Source organism: Eucyclogobius newberryi, unplaced genomic scaffold (assembly GCF_026437365.1).
Source record: "Eucyclogobius newberryi isolate DKJ021-1_F unplaced genomic scaffold, fEucNew1.0.hap1 SCAF_8, whole genome shotgun sequence".
NCBI classification, from domain to species: Eukaryota; Metazoa; Chordata; class Actinopteri; order Gobiiformes; family Gobiidae; genus Eucyclogobius; species Eucyclogobius newberryi.
Genome location: NW_027316500.1, coordinates 22,846,176 through 22,867,768, shown reverse-complemented (window position 1 = coordinate 22,867,768; position 21,593 = coordinate 22,846,176). Strand labels below are relative to the sequence as shown.

The 21,593-nt window shown below is 39.3% G+C and overlaps 1 protein-coding gene across 1 annotated transcript in view; it reads right to left on the bottom strand.

Moving 5' to 3' along the window:
- The window catches only part of LOC140351526 (VPS10 domain-containing receptor SorCS1-like), a 68,076-nt gene that overhangs the window by 18,647 nt on the left and 27,836 nt on the right, over positions 1–21,593 (bottom strand). The window contains exons 5-19 of the mRNA XM_072437377.1: positions 20,398–20,471; positions 15,056–15,120; positions 14,387–14,505; positions 14,005–14,094; positions 12,322–12,501; positions 9,148–9,294; positions 7,846–7,948; positions 7,617–7,693; positions 5,714–5,805; positions 5,474–5,581; positions 4,806–4,923; positions 4,525–4,658; positions 2,192–2,305; positions 719–890; positions 330–516 (exon numbers count right to left, since the gene is read on the bottom strand). Of these exons, the coding sequence (XP_072293478.1) occupies positions 330–516; positions 719–890; positions 2,192–2,305; positions 4,525–4,658; positions 4,806–4,923; positions 5,474–5,581; positions 5,714–5,805; positions 7,617–7,693; positions 7,846–7,948; positions 9,148–9,294; positions 12,322–12,501; positions 14,005–14,094; positions 14,387–14,505; positions 15,056–15,120; positions 20,398–20,471 (1,780 nt within the window). The remainder of the gene's footprint in view (positions 1–329; positions 517–718; positions 891–2,191; positions 2,306–4,524; positions 4,659–4,805; positions 4,924–5,473; positions 5,582–5,713; positions 5,806–7,616; positions 7,694–7,845; positions 7,949–9,147; positions 9,295–12,321; positions 12,502–14,004; positions 14,095–14,386; positions 14,506–15,055; positions 15,121–20,397; positions 20,472–21,593) is intronic.

Below are 21,593 nucleotides of genomic sequence, written 5' to 3'. Positions count from 1 at the left end.
GAACTGAAGTGCAAATTGGGTGCATCTTTCAGAGGTACTGAAAATGTACATACAACAGATACATGTTGACAGCGAGTGGCCATTACAGAGGCCAATTTCCCCCTGAAATAGATTTGGTCTCATTTTGTGTTATGAGGTAGTATTTCTAAGATGTAAGATGTAAGATGTAATGAAATAAGAAATAACATAGAAGCTCCAATATTAAGCAAATTAGACTTTTATGAGTTTCAACGCCACTAAATTTTTTAACTAGACTAAGAACGTTTTTGTTTTTCACTTTTTGACACTTGCCAGAGGGTTTTGAGTTCTAGTCCCGGCTTTTAACTCACAGGTGACATGGAGGTACAGAGTTGCCTTGTCGGACCCCAAAGAGTTGCTGGCTGTAGCTGAGACTTGATAGATGCCAACTCTGCCGTAGAAATGCTTGACACCATCTTCTATGGAGCTTATGTTTACATAGGATATAGCCGTCCCGTCCCCGAAGTCCACTGTGATACTGGTGGTGGAGCTGAGGCCCTTCAGAAGAGCGGGGAAAGCAAACACACTCCTGTCAATCACTCCCAACCCTCCGCGCCCGCAAGCACACCTCACATATGATATTAGGTCATAGATCTATATTTATATTCCTGCACCGGAGCCACTGTGCTACTTTCTGACAGCATCTCAATTTAGCAGTATAATCACAAATGAAAAAGTGAGATGTGTGTTCAAGTCAGACCTCTTCCAGAAACACCAGGAAGGTGACGTTCTTTTCTAAGGCTGCCACAGGTGTTCCCTCACTGGTGAAAAGTTGCAGGCCTCTGGGGGACTGGCTGGGACACTTCTGCCGCCTGGGGCTGTACCTCAGTGCACTCCCCTCGGTGCAGTTGTTAGACAAAGCCTTGCGATACCTGGAAGACACAATCAAAATGTTGTTGAATTCTTTAAATATCAAATTAAAAACTAACAGAGCAAGCGCAAAACATTGGAGGTGTACTTTGTTGTAAATAATGAATAATTGTAAAAGATGTTAAGTTTAATCAACTGTACTACTTTTAATGCTTGTACTGGCACTACTAATATCACAGACACAGCTCTTAATACTACTTCCATACACTATTACATCAGATATTTTTAAGTAAATGCTAACATGTTACAACCCAAAGCATCCCCAGAGCATGATCATTCTATTAATATTACTATGACATCTACTACTATGAATTCAGTCGGTGTTATTAACAACAAAAAGCTACACAAATTACATTTTTGATTATGCAATTTCTTCTGCTGGTCGGCTGCATGTGCATGAGAGTCATTCTGATTCTGATCCAATTATATATTAAATATGTTATGATCTCTATAATATATTGAAGCTAAAATATCACAGCTCTTATGACTACTTTTAAGATATGTACTAATCTCTCAATTTCCTACTGTACATATTACGCTCCTGCTAGATTGGCTTTTAACTCCAGTGTTATGGCAGTTTGCTCTGGATGTGGGTGTTTTTCTGTCCTCTGCTGCAGAAGAGGAACTGTCAGGCCTAATTCATGTTTGTGTTAATTGTTAATGTCCTGTATAAAAATTAAATATCACATGTCAAGTCGTGTGATTTGATGTTGCTTTAGAGTAATCTTACAGCTTAACATTTTTATTTGAAGCATTGTGGTCTTGTATGTGCAGTTGAAGAATTCTATACAAATAAAACTATATGGATTTACTGCTCTTATGCCACTGCTTCCACATCACTGCATTTACTCTTAGAAATAACCTAATCATACAGTAAATATAACCTTTGACACTCAATAGTTCCGCCCACTCTGAAGCCGGCAGAAATGACTGAATTCCCACGAACGTTTCTTATACACTGTTCGACAGATTCAAATAAAAGGCACAACAGAGGTTTACCCAGCTCTGTGGTAACGAGGCTCCTACATGATTTCAGTAAAAGAAAAACACATTTCAAATTTAAATACAAGAAAATGTTCTAATAACTTAGTGAGACATTTCATTCCAGCAGCTTGTGGTGGTCCGTCACGGTTGAGCGAGATTTGAAGCATAAAAAAATCTCTGCTCGTGTTTACTTTTATTACATCTGATGGTTGCTTTGTACTTTTTATTTTAATCCCATTTGCAATAGCATTGATTGACTGGCCGAGAGCAAAAGCAAGAGTTTTTTTTTTCCACTTGGCTGCACACAGATCTGTCATACCCTGTAGTGTTGAGGAAAGTGTCCCCAGTGATGCAGTCTCTGGATGTGGCTGAAGGATTGAACCAGAACGATGGTATGCAGCTGCCATCCGAGTGCCTCTCAAATCCATAGTCACTGTTTCAGATCGAAAAACAGAAGGTGAAAATAGCCATCTTTATAACTCATATGTCACAATGCCAAAACTAACATCTAATGAAACAATCCAAGCCGTCGTAATTTACACAATTAAATCTGAAGGCTACTGGATGAAGGAAAGATAAAATATATGGTGCTTTTTTTTACAAATGAATTGACTGGCTGAGATGAATTCAATCACTTTGCTTTATTGATCCAATAAAAAGCACCAAAATGAGTTACAGAAGAATAAGATTCTGAAGTTTACAGACGCTAATAATAGAAAATCATAAACTTTGTGAACTCAAAATGTTCCTTTCAAAAACTTTCTACATCAACAGTGCAGATTGTGCGGCGTGGCATCAGGTTTGGCGCTGCTCTTCTCCAGAAACAGAAACTTTGCTGCTGGTCTTTGCTAAATGCCATGTGGACGGGCTGCTCGCCGAATGTTCTGTGGGTGGAAGAGCACAAAAAGTGGAGAATTCTTTCTTCTTTTTTTTTGCATTGACCAAGCAGATCTGTGAACCAGAATCGGCAGCGACAGTGAGACGTTCTGCCGTCTCTGGACCACAGCAGCCTGCCGCCAGGTCTGAATTATTAAAATCCTACAGGGAAATGTCAAGGTGTCCATCATCTTCCCGTCAGACTGTGGCAAGACCATATCACGCTGCAAGAGCATAAATCCTCCTGCTGGGGATGGTAATGGAAGAAGACTGTAATGTTGTTGTATGGACATGTCCTGCTGACCTTCATCCTATAGACATGGTGGACTGGGACTGAAGCGAACACGTCTGACCTTTGATGAGGCCTGCTGAAAGCTCTACACAAACCTACACTTCCTTCTCCTGCATGTATTTCATAGTTCATATCTAGTATTTCACAGGCAGGCAACATTTCCAGTGGATTTTTCCTTCTACTTCTTGCTAAGTTCATGCATGTATGGATTGGTGAATTTGAATTACTCATGGTGAATACATAAATGTGTGAACGCTGACTGGCACACAATGTCCCTCTCTGTCATAGCCTGCATTAGCATAGATTTGGGGCAGTGTCCAGCAGCCCATGTCCGTAATGGGACAGCGGCAAAGGAGGATGAATGACCCCAGAGTATGAGGTCGTGCCCTACTTTAGACTATCCTGCCACTTTTTGAAGAAAGGAACTGCTTAGTACACTCCTCTCTGCTGTAATTTTACCCCCTTAAAGGCGGTATGGACGATTTTTCGGCGATTTGAGAACTCAGGTGGAAGTGCACATGCGCACTCCCCCGTGCGGACTGATACAACACACACGTGCGTTTGTTTATTAGCGCAACGGAGCGCATCACATCTCTCGTCTCCTGTAGATTTCAGTCCACTTCTGCGTCAGCTCGAACTGTCTTTCTCCGTCTTCATTTTGCCCCGTACACTGAGGGAACTATATTATGATAGATCCATGCGCTTAGGCACGCGGAAACGTGGGGACGATCCGCACGCGGCTGCAGGTGAGCGGTAGGTGCGTTTTATGATTGATACGTGGCAGGACAAATGATTTATCCACGCCACGAGGAAATATGAGAAAAAATTGCTGAAAAAAATCATCCATTCCACCTTTAAGTATTTGGACAAATGATTGAAATCACGCATTTTTAACATTTTCCATGATACTGCGAGCCGTTTGTGGCAGGTACTGTGTGTTTGTCTGATTGTTAAATCTGCAGGTCATTGGAACTCCAGAGGTTGAGACAAGAACCCGGACCAAGCTAAAGAAAACAGGCTGGCGAGTTTTATATATCAGAAAATGTTATGTCAAGCATTCTCTAATAAGTCAAGACAACTTAAAAATGTAGTCCAAGGAAGAAAAGAACAGAACAGCGGGGCAGAGATCTAACTGTTAACCTTTGGTTTGGTAAAAGATTAACGATGCTTAATTGTTTCCTCAAACAAGCCTCATAGTAGAAGATACACGGTTCACATGCATGATCTCATTTGATTTTTAAGGCTCTAAAATAATTATTCCTTTTCATCAAATGTATCTATAACATCTTTTAAATGTATTTAGTTTCGTTCTTGCCACAACAAACTCTTACTGGAGGACAAACAGGGCAGAAAGAGAAGTGATTTTGGTCGTGGCCTCTCGCTGTGCCCTCGTTGGCTTCACAGTTTGCCTCTGGAGATGATGCTAAAGTATTTGGGCAAAGGGTTTAATGAAGGGAAAAGCTTGCCTCGGAGTGGGAACTCACCACTCAAAGTCGGCCTCTGTGCACGGGCAGGAGTCCGACTTCTGAGGCACGTACTGATCTCTGGCCTTGACACATCGCGCGTTAGCTTTCAGTTTTTGGAAAACCCTCTTCATTCCCATGATGCATGCTTCGCCCTGTAATGAATAATCCATCAGAAGAATTTCAAAGCCTCTGTATCGCCTTGTGCAGCTTGTTTTTCTTGATTGTGTGACAGTATTTGAACATTTTTGCAGCGCTTAATCATCCACTTAAACTTTCTGTTTTAAAATAGTGTCCCTTACTTGGTCGTGTACTTGCCACATGGTGTAGTCATCAGAAGTGCAGCGGTGCTGAAAGATGGACCGGAAGTCCACTTTGACAAGCTGCCACTCGGATCGATGACTGAAATGACCGAAGATTCTGCACAGCATAAATAAAATTGAAAAACTGACTTTGACAAGTGATTCTTGTACACACGTAAACGCATCAAAATCTCCACCTGACTCCAAAGAAAGAGAAGTTAAACTCAAATCATGTTCAGCAATTAGTGAATGTTTTTTATGCTTGTGACACTTTGATTACTGGAGCCTCGCCCAGTAACTTTGGACCATAGGTGTGGGACAGCCTGGCTCATGGACACTAACGACATTAATTAAAACTCTATTTGGCCATAGAACAACTTTTCAATTTTCCTCAGGCCACCATAAATACACTTTAGCCCTGTAAAAATGAAGCATTCATCCAGGCTAAAAAAACTTCACTACTTCCACTACTCAGCCATTACACGAATATTTCCCCAATTATTATTTCCATCGTCTCAACATTTTGATGTGCTTTCAACTTTCCACTCCTAATTTATTTTCACACACTTTCAGCTCCTCATCAAAGCCATAAATCATAAATAATGCATCCATCCACAAGTGTACAAATACGCACACATACACATATCTGCAGTTGATTCGCAGCTTACGTCATTATAAGGGTGTCCTCTCCAGGCTCCCCTAGCACCCCATCAACATAGAGCAGAGACGAGGTGAAGCTATATTTGTCCCAGTTTCTGCCCTCATCAAAACTCAGCCTGGGGGAGAGAACAATGGTTAGATTGCACCGAGAAAAGAAATACAGTCATGAGCCTCGGCAGAAAAGCAAGTCTGACTTTGTCTTAGTTCTGAAGATTGAGTGTGTTGCAAAAATCCTTGGAGAGACTTACCAAATGTGCCTAATTGGGAGAGGTGTGTGTCGGATGGCTACCAGAGATCCCCCTTGGTTCAAGAAAAACACACTGTACTCTTCTTGAAAGACCTGCAGTCAACATACAGAACATGTGGTTACTTGGCACACTTGGGATTGCTTCAAATATAAACGTGTATACTGTGATGGTAACTAGGGCAATAGGCCACAAATGAGAGCACCATTCCAGGCAAAGCACCAGAGACAAACAGGTGGTGACAGCACAACAGAAAAGTGACAGAGTCCACCAGTCAAACCACATGATTACTGAAACTAATATATAATAGAGACGTGTGAACTCATGGTAATAATAGCCCTGGAGACATGTCCCAAAGAAGCAGTTTTACTCAAACATCTGTCATTGAAACATGACAGGTGAATTTTGAATATTCTATGGTTACATTTTTGAATATTCTAACATGGTTGAACTCAGAAAAGTCAGTTAAAAAGAATATACTTCAAAGAATAAGATAGTAGAGACTCTTAAGTGGACGTCTGACTCAAGAAGTGCCTTTGAAGTTTGTATATCTGATATCAGAACATGTCAATCATTTTTACTTAAACATTTTCCTTCAAATCAACTACAGACTTAGTCCAATGAGGCTTATTTGGTTTTCTGATCATTCATTTAAAGCTTCTTTTTCAAACCAAACTTTCATACCTGACCACTTTACCTGCTCACTCCAAACTTTCTCGTGATGTCACTGTGACGTATCATTTATGGACTAATACACACATCTGCAGTCTCTAGGACAGTATCCCAGGAGTGGGAGAGCAGAAAGGCCCCTCGTCCTGGTTTATAGTCCAATGAGGTTCATTTGGTCTTCTGATACTTTATTTAAAAACTTCTTCCCACAGCAAGATTGTGAGCGAGCAGTCAAAACTGTCAAGTATTTGAAGTAAGTCAGCTACAGACTTATTTGTAATAGTCAATCCCTTCCAAACCTTCTCCCTTTGTTTACAGCCAAAGGCAATTGGATGGTATGGCTCTTAGTTTAGCTCCAGTGCACATCACAATGCACATTTACATGTCTCACACATAGATGGTGTCGAGCGTCAGTGCTTTTTCTGTGTCAACCGCAATGTGTTCACAGCAGCAACACTTTGAAACTGAGAAATACAAATTGTCACTGAGTGCGGGGCTATATTCGTACGAGTGTTGACTGTTTCTTAAAGTCTCAGCAGAGAAAGGGTTTTGGTGTTTAATATTCAGAAGACAAATGCATGATGATGTGTGTTTCTTCAGCCTGGAATGCAAAACACATTTGCTTTGTTCGCTTTGTTTGCAAAGATAAGATAAACAGAAGTAGATAACCATTCAATCCTTTTGGACCAAATACAACTTTCAAATTAAGTTTAATAAAGCAGGTCATGGGGAATATTGAACGGCTGAATTTTTAAAAGGCAATGTTCTGTGTGAGGTGGTAGTTTATTCTGCATTTATATTGCTAAAATCAACAAAATGAAATCCCACTGTGGAACATTTCTGGTGGGCACTTGTCTCCAAGGAGATGTCATTGCTTTACCCAGAGTGTTCCACAGTATGACATCACACTTATCTATCTTGCATTTATTACATTCAAGTTATTTTCGATAAATAAATACAAAATATCTTGAATAACATGCATTCTTACATAGCAAAGCAAAAACATCGCCATGGAGACAAGCGAGGTAGCAGACCCTCCTCCCGAAAAGTTGCGTAGTGCACCGTTACTATCCTTAAATATGTGAATAAGAAGGAAACTGTGATTGCAACTTCATTCCTAATCGAAGCGCTCCACTGCAACCTTTTGTATTATTATGACACAAACTGTGAATGTCAGCGTTAAAATGTATTCATGTATACAATGTAAAGAACAAGACAAGCTGTGTCTGTTTTTTACCTCCCTCCAGGTGTTCCCAGCGTCTGACGTGATGAATACACTGACATTAGTACTGGTCAGTTCAGGTCCAATAACCCCTATGAAAACACAACAGTATTATTCAATCAATGTCACACTATACGAAGTACACCTCCAGGCTATTCCGAGGTACACTGTCTTTCAAAATCAATCTCTTCCGACGTGCATTTGGAGGTAAACAAGATTACTGACTGTGCTCCCATCTTCTCACCTGATGCTATGATAATTCCCGGAGCAGAGTCTTTGCTGACGATATTTCCGGAGGTGTAAGGATTCTCGGAGACGTGGAGGTGCAGATGTAAGGAGCAGTGCGGCTGAGGAACAATGACACAAAGAGATTAGACAAAAGGATCACAGGGAGGCGACGTCGTAAGCACATTACAGATGGAAACTCTTAACAAATATAGATTGTCTCCGCTGCTCAATCGGCGACAACCAGTGCAAACGTGAGGCATAGAATGACTGATCAATTACGGAGCATAAGTTGTTACCTGCGTTAATTTCATGCATGTTTCCCCTACTGTCAGAAGCACTGAACAAACCTTATGCAGAGGCCTTTACGGGTTTTTTATGTGTCATGTAGAATGTGTGAAAGGTTAATGTGCATTAGCATCATTACACGCAAAAGACAGTCAAAGTCACAACATAAGTTTAAATAGCAATAAAGATTGGTCAATTATGCAGAACCTCATTTCAACATTCACAATAATCTGCAGCGTGTTCTTTACAGGTCATAGTCAGGAGTCTTACTGTTCGGTCCATTCTGTGTTACTCCATTTACACTCGCACTCATATAGTGTGAAGCTAGTGTCCAGAGCCTTCTTAAAAGATGTCACATAGACCATATTGAATACATAAAAGAATACATTAAATACATAAGAATACATAAAATAAAGTGTATAGTTAGTCTAAAGACTCTCACTGGTGACAAGAAAGAACAACAAGCTGTAATATTACTAATTTGGAACAGTACGGTCACATTATGGCAATTCTAAAACTGGATCTTCAGGGCAAAAATGTTGTTTCCTTTCTGCTGCTGTGAACTGCAAAGAGACCTCGCAGCTGTCAACTCTGCCTCATTCGTATCTCTCCGTCTCAGCAACTTCAGTTCCAAACTATAAATTCTTACAACAATGGGGAATATGGCGAATCTCCCAAAATCTTCTCTTTATTATTCCAAAAATAGGGTTGCTTGATATTCTTGTGCCTCGACAATATTACTATAAATACTGCACAGTGCACTGCTGTGTAAAAAGTCTATTCCGTGGTGTTCAAACAAGTTTGCCTGACTATTTCAACTGTAAACCACAAAGATACTTTATTTACACATTCTAAGAATATTCTTCCATGAGTTATTTCTTCTTTCAAGTCGAGTCCCAGTCCAACGCTGTCTAGTCTTTGTGACATTTCACCAACACAAGCGGTTAAGTCGTCAAGGTGATTAGGAGCTGCACATCTTTTTACAGCTCAATGTTAAATTACCAGTGCCTGCCTTTAACTGTGAGGCGCTTACCTGTTCACAATAGACCTTGTTTCCCTGGAGATCGGTGGTTGGCGCCTGCAGAAGCCGCCAGTCTCTCCCCTTGTTGTAAGTAATATACGTTTTCACTTGGTTCTCCACGATCTTATTCGACAGGAACACCCCTTTAATCCCGGCTACCTGCAGATACGAGCGTGTACAAAGAAGTGCTGAGAAGACACAACCAAAGGAGCAGCTAAATAATTCAAACTAAAGTTAAGCTATGGGCCTAGTTCGCGGAGTTGAAAAAGCGATATCTGACAGTGCAAGCTATTTTGGACCATCTGTATAGCGCTGTAGAATCAAAACAACACATGGTGCTGCCCTGGGACATTTTGACTTTTCTGTACCAAAATGGACTCACTTGTAGTACCCACCTGAACTCTCCCCTGCTTTTTTTTTACCCCCAGTGGTGGAATAATAATTTCAACGTGAAGCTGTCGAGGCGGAGTACAGCGCACACGAAATGAGCTGATGGCTATATCCCAGATAACAACACTGGGCTTTTACTACCACGTGAAGGTGATTTGAAACGAACTGCTCCGAGAAACACATTGGGCTACATGTCCCGGGCACAAGTTTATGCCGGCGTATTGTCAGGTGCGGGGTGTGACACAACGGCTGTTTTGTGTTGTAAAAGACATCAACGGCGTCCTCGTTCAATGTCACGTATAAAAAGGGGGAGAAAAAAGGCCAAATGGAAAAGCGATATGAGAAACACTTAGAGGAGGCTGAATAAAAGGCAATGTTCCGGCATATGCTCCCTCGCAGTGGGCACCTCTAAGAATGACGATCGAGGAGGGTTTTTTATGCGTGTTTAAAAGTCAAGGTTTGTTTGGCAGATGCAGCTCAGACCGAAAATATGGCAAGAAAGTAAATAGACATTTTTGTAAGTGGTGAAACAAGCGCTCTCTATTGGATTGAGCGATAAAGTTGAGTGGAGTGTAATTTCACAAACCTTGAACGTAATGACAGAACATTCCATATGATGTGCAATAAGATGGACAAGGCCGTTTTATTCCGTGTAATTGTAAACAGTAGAGGCAGACTGCGGTCAGAGGGATGTTTGTATTGACCGTCAAAGACATTTTTAGTAAGTTGTCATGACATTTTGTAATCAACAACGTGTACAATTTGTTATTCTGTTTTATACTGTTGATTGGAACTTGATTTTTTACATTTTAACACCATGAAAGAAGGCGGTAGGAAGTTTAAACTGTTAACATATAAGGTTTTTTACTGCAGCAGCTCACTTTAAAAGATTTAAAATAAGAATAACGCTACAACTAGTAATTGAATGATTCATATAAATCAGATCAGTGCATCAACACTTGATGTAGAGTCAAATAGAATAACATTCAACGTAAATTCAACATAAATCAAGTTGTAAAAAGCTTTCTCTGATTTCTTTAGAAGCTGAAAACTCCACTTCAACCTTCTCCAAAAGAATCGTTTTAAAATAACTCTTCGGTAATTTTAGAAACGCTTTATGCTGGATCTGTCACAGGCACAATATGTTCAGTGCAACATCCAATTATTCTTGTTCCTACAACTTCTACCTCAATAGAACCATGCGCAGTGGTTGAAGGCATGTGTGGGATTTCCATTAAAAATAAAATAATGGCCTCCACTCCACAGCAGCACAAAGAACGCTGCCTGTATATCACTGTTCCCCCTTGATGATACGTATGGGGACAGCTTTGCCCAATACCGTGTCAAATATAAAAAATTACAGTAAAGGAGCGGAGGAGTATACGGCCAAGTTTAAGTCAGCTGTAAACAAAAGTGCTGCAAATAAAGCTGCTCAGTAAAATGTACCGTTAGAACAGGAGCAAATACATAATACATTTTGAAATATGAGACAAAGATTTCAAACTTATTTCACCCGTAGAATATATGATTGGTTGCTAGAAAGAGCATTACATTTAAATAATTGCTAATCAGGTTTTTTAAGTTCTATTCTATTCAATCATCATTTTAATGGTCAATAAAGAGACTTTACAGCTGAACTAATAATTTAAGTTGAAGTCCAAGTCTCGTCTCTGTATCTTCATTATTATGAGAGTGATAACTTTAATATTTTAACACTGCTTTCACATTTAAATTAGTAGTATTTTTTGTTGATAGATGCTGCATTAAATGTTCAGCACAGTCCTTGGAAAGACAGCATTGCTCAGAAAATGATCAGCTGAACGCAGAAGCAAACTCATGGTGCTTCATAATTGTAAACCTACAAATTGAATGCATTTTTAATATATCATTCTATATAAATGCTTTAAGTTATGTAGGCTGGATTCACATCTATGCTGGACCATGAGTGTCACCCCCTGCAGGACACTCTGTCCGCTCTGGAGAGCAGCTTCAGTGAGAGACTGATCCACCCTCGCTGTGTGAGGGAGAGATTTCGCAGGTCTTTCCTTCCTGCTGCTGTCAGACTTTATAACAAACACTGTTAGTCCTGAACACTCGCAATACTGACCTAACCTAATACTGATGTGCAATTCTGTCATATGTGCAATTGCTGTTGGAATTCATGTGCAATTCATGTGCAATTACTGTGAAATTTATGTGCAATTGCTGTCGTGATCACATGCAATGGTATTTATGTATTTATTTATTTATTTGTCTATGGGAGTTTTTATTTATTTATAGGAGATCTTCTACTGAAAGTGTTTTTCAGACTTCCTATAAGTGATCTGTTCTTCTGTATCTACCTCTGTATCTACCTGCGTTGCACCAATGAAATTTCCCCATGTGGGACAATAAAGGAATATCTTAACTGTGCTTTTGGACTGTATTTAGTATTTGTTTTAACCTTTTTTCTAGTCACGCCACATTATCTGTGTTGAAAAGATCCTGGGGCACACCACCCACTTTAAATGTCACCTAACAACTTTATTTACCAAAAAATACAGTTTGTGTCATTGTGTGTAGCTCTATAGATTTGCCTGATTTATCTGCTTCAGAGGTTTGCCCAGAGCACTCGATAGGCACAACACTGACTGTAAATCAATCAAGACTTGACACAGCAGACAATCTCTCACAGTTCAAAATCAAGAAAAGTTCTGCTACAAAACACTGTAAACTTGTTCTCGTCCGGGTCGGGAAAATCAGATGCATAAAGAGTCTTCAGTCTGACAGAGGAAGCCCGGAGCGCCGTGTCCTCACCTCGTACAGGTCGATCATGATGTTGCCCTCAGGTCCTCCGCTGCTCACCACGCTCTCCAGCATGAGCGTGAAGAACAAGCCCCTGGACTCAGACATGTAAAGGTGGTATGAGTCGTTCTGGTGCCAGTCCTGGATGGCTGCTACTACCTGGTTATCATCTGTGCTGATAATCTGCAAGTCCTAAAGGCACAGGGACATGCTCACATGTTGATTCTTAGTTAGCGTTAGGGTTGTCAAAAGTGTTGGAAATCAAACACTAATCTATACTTAAGCTGGAATCAAAGCTCGATACTCATTTGAACCAGTGTCGATACTTGAGACAAAACTCAACCTTTACTGAACAGTTTTAGAGTGATCTTGAGAACTAGTAAAAAACCATAGAAACAAAGAAAGATGTATTATTTTGTGTTGTCAAATCAAAATCAACCAGCAACTAACTGTGAGTATTTATATATTCAATCTGTCCAAGGAAGGACATATTTATAATTGCTGTTTATTTGTCATTGGGTTCGGGGAAAGTACATTTATAATTACATTTCGACACACGTTTAGATCTATCAAATCAAATCAAAGCATTAAGGATGTTCTTTGTAACCTGCCACCTACAGAAGATTGGGGTCAATCATATGATGGATTTGGAGGTCAATATGTTTGACGTTCATAAACGTTTTCTTAAGATCATGGTTTTACATCATCAGTTTGTACATTTCTTATGTTATAAATTGCATAAAAAGTATAGAGCTAGAATGCCAGCTTGAGTCAGAAGGAAGAGTAAGAAGAGAAACTCCAAAACGGGAATGGGAGTAGAGACTTGTCACTTCTTGACATTATTCAGTCAGGATCATCCGCAATTAGACCCGAGGCATTTCATGCCACTCACTAAAAATAAAGACGGGCTCAGTATAGTCTTATCCAAAGTGACAGGAAGTAGCGGAGATGTGTCCTTCAAGCGAGAGCGTTGACACTACACATGGATGGATGGATGAGCAGATGGATGTGGAGAAATTGATTAAGTGATACGCCAGGCTTTAAATCCCCTGATGTTATGACACAGGCTGTGATGACACTGAGCCCCTGGTAGGCTTTTATCACCTACAGTGGAGTAGAGCAGCGTGAATGCAAATGGGAAATTACAATAAGGCAACACCAACAAAGGGGTCTGATATGGCCACAGTTTAAAGCTGCTCGGAAACTGATTGGAAACTTGATGTCAGGGTATAAAAGCCAACTTTCAATGTTCGTTTAAGTTTATAATTGTACATAATGCTGCAACATAAAACACTTTTAGTAATACAAAATGTATGAACAGGCTAAATCATGAACATTAAGTTGCCACATTTTTATTTAACAAGTTCTTAAATGTATACATACAGTACCTATTAGGAGTGTTTCTTTAGCAAATCTCAACTTGATTGAGATTTCTTTTAGATTTGTGGTTATTTTTTCTACATTCACATTATAATTTTTAGGAATGAGGTTTGGTATATGAATCTGCCTGAAGTGCATGAGTAAAAATAATGTTATGTTTGCTAACAAACTTTATGACTAATCAAAGAACAAGAAAAATCCCGCGTGAAACCCTTTCCAAAACCACAGAATGGCCTGCAGATAAAAATGATACAACAGAGTTTGGTTGGAAACTTAAAGCTGCTTAACTTCTCTCGCTTCCTCCCAGTGTCTTACCTTTGGCACAGTGTACTTGGGAAGCTTCATTGGGTAGAAAGCATTCCTTTTATAGGACACGTAATGGACAGATTGGATCCCTATCGGCACCTAGGAAAACAGTTAAAGCAATCTGTAGTTCATCACATCCCCATAAATATTTACTGATTCTGTACACAGTGTGTTGGCAGGAAGAATCAAGCCTCTCTCCAAATTGTGCTAATTAGGATTTATGCACATGAGGGGAAGTACAATACACAATGCAGAGGCTTCCAATTGGATAGTACACTTCCCCCTGGATAATGAAGGCCTTTTAGTTAATGGAGAACATGACTAGATTAAGATGCAATTGAATACCGTACTTTTATAGCTTTTAATTGTCTTTTAATGAATTCAAACCTACCTGGATGAAAACGTATTCATCCTGAACCACCAGAGTATTGGGGATGATAAATCCAGGGAAAGGCTTTCCCTTGTTTCCTTCGGTGCAGTTCTGGAGTTTACAAGTTATGTACTGCGACCCTGTGGGTAAGCAAGAAGTAAGCACTAAAAATATCACAAATGTAGACCAACAGCCCACTGTGGTTTACAATCAGGGTTTGGCACTGGGCATGCAGCTAGCATTACATTATGTGAACTATACAGGCAGCGGTTTTGGAGGCCAGATTTGAGTCCCACTAATAGTGAAAGTAAGAAGGAGCTGTCCCAGAGCGTTAGCATCAGCCAAATGAGAGCGTCCCCCAGGGAGAGGGCATTAACACACAGGGCTCCTCGGCTGCCACTGCGGCCAAGGAAGGAGCCAAGTTGCAGGCCAGACCCTTGGAAAATGAATTAGTTTAATCATACATTTAAGTTTTTGTAAGTACAGCAAAAAAGCTGCAACCTTTCACCCATTTTCATTTTAAGTATTGAAATTGGGGAATCACAATTCATTTTGACACAGAAGGCACACTTTGTAATGGGAGCGTGCTTTGATTTGATTGGACAGCCATGTACAACACCTTAAGGTTAGCTAACGTCACATCATTTATGTCTTTTATAACGTTACCATGGGAACTCTATTATTACTCACTTCCTTCTGTGATGATGATTTCCAGGTGGATCATTCCCTGTTCTTTATCCAAGCCCAGTTTGGACCTGCAATCACAAATCCCTCAGAAAAGCTTGTTTCCACTTATAGCCACAGGAATACTGCATTTTTGATGGCATCACATAGCGACATTAAATCATTAAACATGCTTTGTGTGTGAGACATAGACCTGCTACTTTACTATTTATATCATGTGCTTGCTAACAATTTCATGATTAAATGTGACATCACATGAACAAGTAAAAATGACTAAAACAAATGGATTTATCAAAGGGAATCTCTGCTGTCAAGAAACTAAACTGAAAAGTCAACACAATTTATCCTGAAGTATAATTCCTGACCAATAACAAATAATAACTGTAGACTTGCATGTATTCATCTCTTTTATTTTTTAACCATTTCTTTTCTTGTAATTTCTATATTGTCTGGCATTGGCACTGTTAACATACTAAACCAGGATAATAGTCTGTTATCTAACAATTAAATACTATACAACAAAAGACATTTACTTTCATATAATAATTATTGATGTAATGATTCAATTTGGACAGTTTGGTTTGACCAAATTCCCTGAGACAAGAACAGTATGCATGACATTGGTGTGCAGCAGCAGACCGTGAGATTAAACACAATCTCCTTTTTATGAGGCAAGAAATCTCACAGTATAACTGGTTTCTATATGACCACAAGTGATTCCATGAGACATCAAGGGATATATTACGTCATGTCCTCTTAAGTGTCCTCTCAGAAGCCATCATACAACAACCTGCCTTGTAAACTGCTTCCTAATAGAGATTCTAAGTGCAGAGACACAGGAGTGACCACTTGTACCAATATCTACTGTTGTGACAATTTCCCGTCCACTGCGTCTGAAGTATAATATAAAAGCCCCTGTCTCTCAATGCATACCCCCCAATACTGCTTTCCTCAGCACTCTGTAATTGCCTCAGAGCTCCATCTCTTTTAATGGACATTCTGTCAAATACTTCATCCAATTCTATCAGCCAACAGCAGCCCATGCTGTTAAATAAACCCCTGCAATGTTCCAGGGTGTTCTCCAATAAGTAACACATATCACAGTGAAAGAGAGAGAGGCAAGGCTAAACAGGTTTTAGCAAATCATGTTTGGGAATAGACAAGATACGCTACAGACCTTGTAAAAAAGGCTGTTTGGATACACAGAACTGGCTTATGGGAAAAGTCGAGAGAGAAAAAAACATGCTACAAAAATTGTGACACAGAAGGTCTTCTTAAGACAGAGTATCAAAGACCTTGTACTATTAAAGCAATGAGGCTACATGACCATATCATAATAATAAGCTTTACTGGCATGCAGGAGAAATGTACTGTAATACTGACACATGGTCTTGCTTTTATTTTTTTGATGAATTCATGAAATGGCCAGTTTCACTAAGAGAAGCAATGCTCTAACAACTGAATGACGTTAAAATAAGTAATTAGTGTCTTTGTATGAGCCTAAACAATTGTCTAAGCTTAGCCTTAGGGAGGGGCTGATGTGTTTATGTGAGGTTTAGGGTGTTGAGTGTTTGGTGCTCATCATTATATGTTTAAGAACTCATTAGCACGTTGGTACTCTTGTTCTTATTAGATATTTCTGGCTTTGAAATCACCAAGTTTCCAGTAAGTTTCATCTATATTGATGAACTCCACAAGTGACCTACAGCTGCTGTATGTAGAGGTGAAGTCAAATAATGTGCCTTAATTCCTATACAACATGGTAAATGGTCATATTTTTATATAGCACTTTTCTACCGTCAAGGTACTCAAAGCGCTTTACATCAAGGAACCAGTCACCCATTCACTCACACATTCACACACCAGATGTACGCAGACACTGGGGGGCGAGTTGGGTTAAGTGTCTTGCCCAAGGACACAACAGCAGTATTCACATGAGGCAGCTGCGATCGCACCGCCAACCTGCAGGCCAGTGGATCTGACCACTCTGAGCGAGCAGGGAGTAGAACCTTTGGATCAGAAGACGAGCACTCTACCACTGAGCTGCTGCCGCCATGGTGAGTTCTTTCAAGCTAAATTGAAGGTATAAACCAAGGTAAACTATCCAGAGGAAATATTTTACTTAAAAAAGAAGAGTCATCAAAGAAGGCATTAAATATTAAGTTCTGCTAAGCATTCAAAAGCATCGAAGCTTCTGGTTCAAAGCTGTGACCTTGTCGTTTACTTCAAATAAAAATCTAACCAAACCAATTAGCCACATTATATTCAGTTTACGTTTTGGATGCCCATCAAAAGGCTGGATTTAGCAAAATTAGACTTTTAATATTTGAATGGTTATCCCTCATCATGAACTCTGAGTTCTAAGTGTGTGGATCCCTACATTCTTCCTGGGGTTCACGTCTTAAATACATTACTGTACAGAAAATACAGCCTTGCTTAAAATATATCCTCGTATAATCGCATTGCAATGTTCCGTTAATAGTGTTGTTTTAAATACAACACACTAGGAGTGTTTGTAATGTCCGTTGTGAGGGAGTTCCAGACCTTCGTACCTTTGAACACTACAGTTTTGTGTTACAGGATGGAAGAGTAAACTGACAATGAACTACACGTTAAGGGTCTAAGCACAAACAATGTTTCTGAAAAAGCAATTAAGGGCAAACTTCACTTTGTTTTTCACCATTGGCAAACTTAATTTTCTGTGCAGGCTTTAATACCTTGAATTTCTTCTTCTGAACAAATAGCCGTTTTTCTGTGTTCTTTTCAGACAGTTTTGAGGACCAGGGAATGAGGTGTTTCAGGAAACAATTTGCACATTTTCTGATGACTTCTAATTCTCCACACAAAATTGCAGCAGTGCATTCAAAATGCTGTTTATAATGACCAAGAACTTTTGTTTCTTCTACTTGACAGCAGTTGTGTCATTGACAAACATTTTTAATTGTGGATTTGCCTTTCATTTCAAATTAGATCCAAATTTCAAAAACAACCTATTTGCATGAGCCCGCATAACAACAGATTTCAGATCAGCATTCAGAGTGCTGGACAGTGCTCCAGCTGATTAAGAAGGCTGATATACGGTGGTGCCGTCTGCATACATCACAGCTTTAGCATCTAACACAAGAGGCATGTCGTCGGGGAATATTCAAGTGTTATAGAGCAACAGTAAACAGCAGGCAAAATGTCTTCTTTAAATATAAGTAATTACATATTGCATCTAAAAATCTAAAAGGTATGAGACAATTTACTAGTATAATCCTGCCGAAAAACCAGAGGACCAATTGAAATGCAAGATCTGATTTGGGGCCAGGGAGCTGCAAGGTTATCTTCAAATCAGAACACAAAATTAGCCACATTTAAAACAAATTACAACAAGCTCGGTACTTAACCCACATGGCAGGCTGAACACTGCTTGTGCTCCCAACCTTCCCTTTGAGGATAAAAATATCGGGCTCATTAACCAGCACAACAGATATCCACTTAGTCATCTCCTCTCCTCTCCACTGGCTTTTATTTACTGCAATCATATTATCATTGTGCCAAAGAAATGTATCAGAAGTCTACATACTGTATATCACTACAGATTGCACACAGAGATTCTTGATTAAAATTTTGGAGGCTTTTGTAGATTTTCAAGCCAACTGCTATAAAAACCACTATAAATTAAACATTTATCCATGCAGTATTCCCCTTAGCCTTTGCAGAGAGCTAACTAATCACGCTAACACACCCTACTTCAAGCCTTGAATCTTTTCATTCAAAATAGGTATTACATTACATAACTTTGCATTTGGAGGTGCATTTTGCTGACAAGAAAGTTGCCATCAATTATTAACCAGTGTGTGTAAACTAGATGGTTAGTGCCGTGCAGAAAAAGCAATGAATGATTTAGAGGGAGTCTCATGTAAACAAACAACAAAATGTGATTTCTACAGAAGATTGAATCACTCCTGTATTGTGTCACTGACTGAATGTATTATGTATCAAAAGTGTGTATAATATTCCATTAAAAAAGTTGTGAGCGGTAGAAATTGTTTGGCTCTTTGAAGGTTGAATAACAATGTCTCATTAAGTTTTTCGGGAAATACATCAACAACAAGTTTTTGTCTATTCTCTTTGCTCCTTCTGCTGCACCTCCTCACAAGCTTCTTATCCCTCAATGTGTATTCTTTGATCGGTAAAAAAGTAAAAAATAAAGCGATCCACCAGAACAAGATTACTGCAGGATTACAGTGTGTTACATCCATACCAATGTGCGGCATCTAAGAAGGGGTCGGAAATATGAATCATACATGGCAAAAGGTGGGAAGGCTGGACTGAAGTTGATTTCCTCCTCTTGCTGTTTACAGAGAAGAGGACATTCAAGTTTATTGTCCAGAGGTATAAGTCATGTGAGTATCAGTATCATTTTGTATTAATGTACATAATGTACTTTTTGAGCTTTTAAACATTGTCCTAACATTTTTCCCTCAACAAAAATCTGGAGTTGTATTTTCTGTTTAGTAAATCACTCTGAGCCTCAGAAAAAAACGCAGCTCCAAATTTCCCAGTTTTGTTTTTTGTTTTTAGTCCATAAATCACTGCCAGGCATTCATTACAACTGCATGCTTACATTAGTATGTCAGGGAAAACTGGCTTTTGTTTCCTCCCCATGGTAATTCTATCTGCTGCCAGTAGATGAAGCGCTAAGACAAATCTTGACGAGGGAATGCCTGACTGATAGAAAGTATTTATACACATTATTTCAAGTTCTAAACATGAGATGTCAAAGCAGAGGATGTACTCACAAGCATGTTTAAAGGCCAATATAATGCCTAATATGTGTCATTTAAATTAAAAAAAGATATATACAAATCGTAATCAAATAAACATTGGAGCAACAGATCCATTTTTGCAATCAAATAGTTGATACAAAGCCTGACTGCTAGAATATAAAACAATACCTGGGAGCTGCCCGGTCGAGTGTTATGACACAGCTCATATGCCGGCCGCAGAGTCGTGAGTCCGATTCCTGACTTTTACTGCATGTCCTCCCTTATCTCTCATTCACATTTCACACTGTCCTTTCCTGTCTATTAAAGTCTTCGGGCCAAAAAATGATTTAAAAAAAGAAGAAGAAAACAAAGCCTCGGACTACAAGTAAATCAAACAAGCAAACACACTTAGCCTGTGACCATAATCTAAAAACAACTGTGGATGTAAGTGCTCTCTGTAAACACGCTCCAAGTAAATAGAGAGGGTCCAAAATGCTTTATTAATGTCATGTTTTCAATATTACAATAGAGGTTTCACATTTTGATAGTGATTTAGAAAAAAAGGAGGACAGGACTATACGGTAAATCACTTACCAGTAGAATCTGTTGGAGACCACATTATCATGCACAAGCTGCCACCTTCTCCCAAACTCAACTGAGACGTAGAGCTGAAATACACAAAGAAAGATGTCAAATGAGGGCGCATTGGGAGTATTAGTTTCAGTGATGGAACAAAGCATTTCATGAATAGCATAAATAATCTACAATAAGACCTCAGAGGACAAACTATAGAATTCCATTATAATGTGTTTCTCGGGTAAAATTAAATCTAAGCTATACTGTAGCTACTGTATAATTGCTTATGCTACTAACAGTAACTGCATTTTATTTAACCATTTACTTAAAGGAGACATATTATGCTTTCTTTTAGGACTCATTAATTATAACATAGGTAGATCATCATTTCACTTTTTGTCCAGTGTAAACCACAATAATGATCCAAAACTGCTTCATAATAGAAACAGATTCCTTGTCTTTCTGTTAAAAACTGCGGAACTGATAAGCCCCGCCTCTTCATAGTGGCAATTCACCGTAACGTAAGTAGTGAATGTGATATTTTGGAACTCTACATGTGTCACTTAGAGTATTAATTGTTTAAAATAATTGCAACTATTGGTAAGTACAGGGATGTGGGCGGGTATAGGGGGTGGGTAGAAAGAGGAATTTTGTGAGTACTCGGGCTTCAGTTGCAGGATAATACCGGATTATGTTTTTAATATTCTTTACATTTACATCATATACAGGAAACTCTGTTGTAACAAGGTTAAAAGTTCATTTGATTTAGCTTGTGTCCCCTTTAAGGTGCACGTGGTAACTTGGTAACCTACCTCAAGATTGCTACTATTGCTCTACCTGGAATGTTCCACAGTATTGCATTTAACTAATATATTTCAATGGAGACCAGCAGCAGACGTCACCAGGGCAAGTTACTAGTCAGATCTATGGGGAGGCGAGATTGCTTGCAGTAAGAATGCAATAAAAACATTGATACATGAATAAATGCCGGATAAATAAGTTTAATGCTTTTCTGTGAAATATTCCAGGCAAAGAAATAGCATCTCCAGGACAAGCAGGTGGCGCACCCCCCAGAGGAGGTACAAAGAGGGCCTTTAACTAACACAGGTTGCTTTTGTTTCCCCCCAAGCTTTTAAATGTCCCTTATAATCCATGTCCAAATATTCAGAAAGCCTTGTCATCTTGCCATAATGATCTCCTTAAGCGTTGTAGCT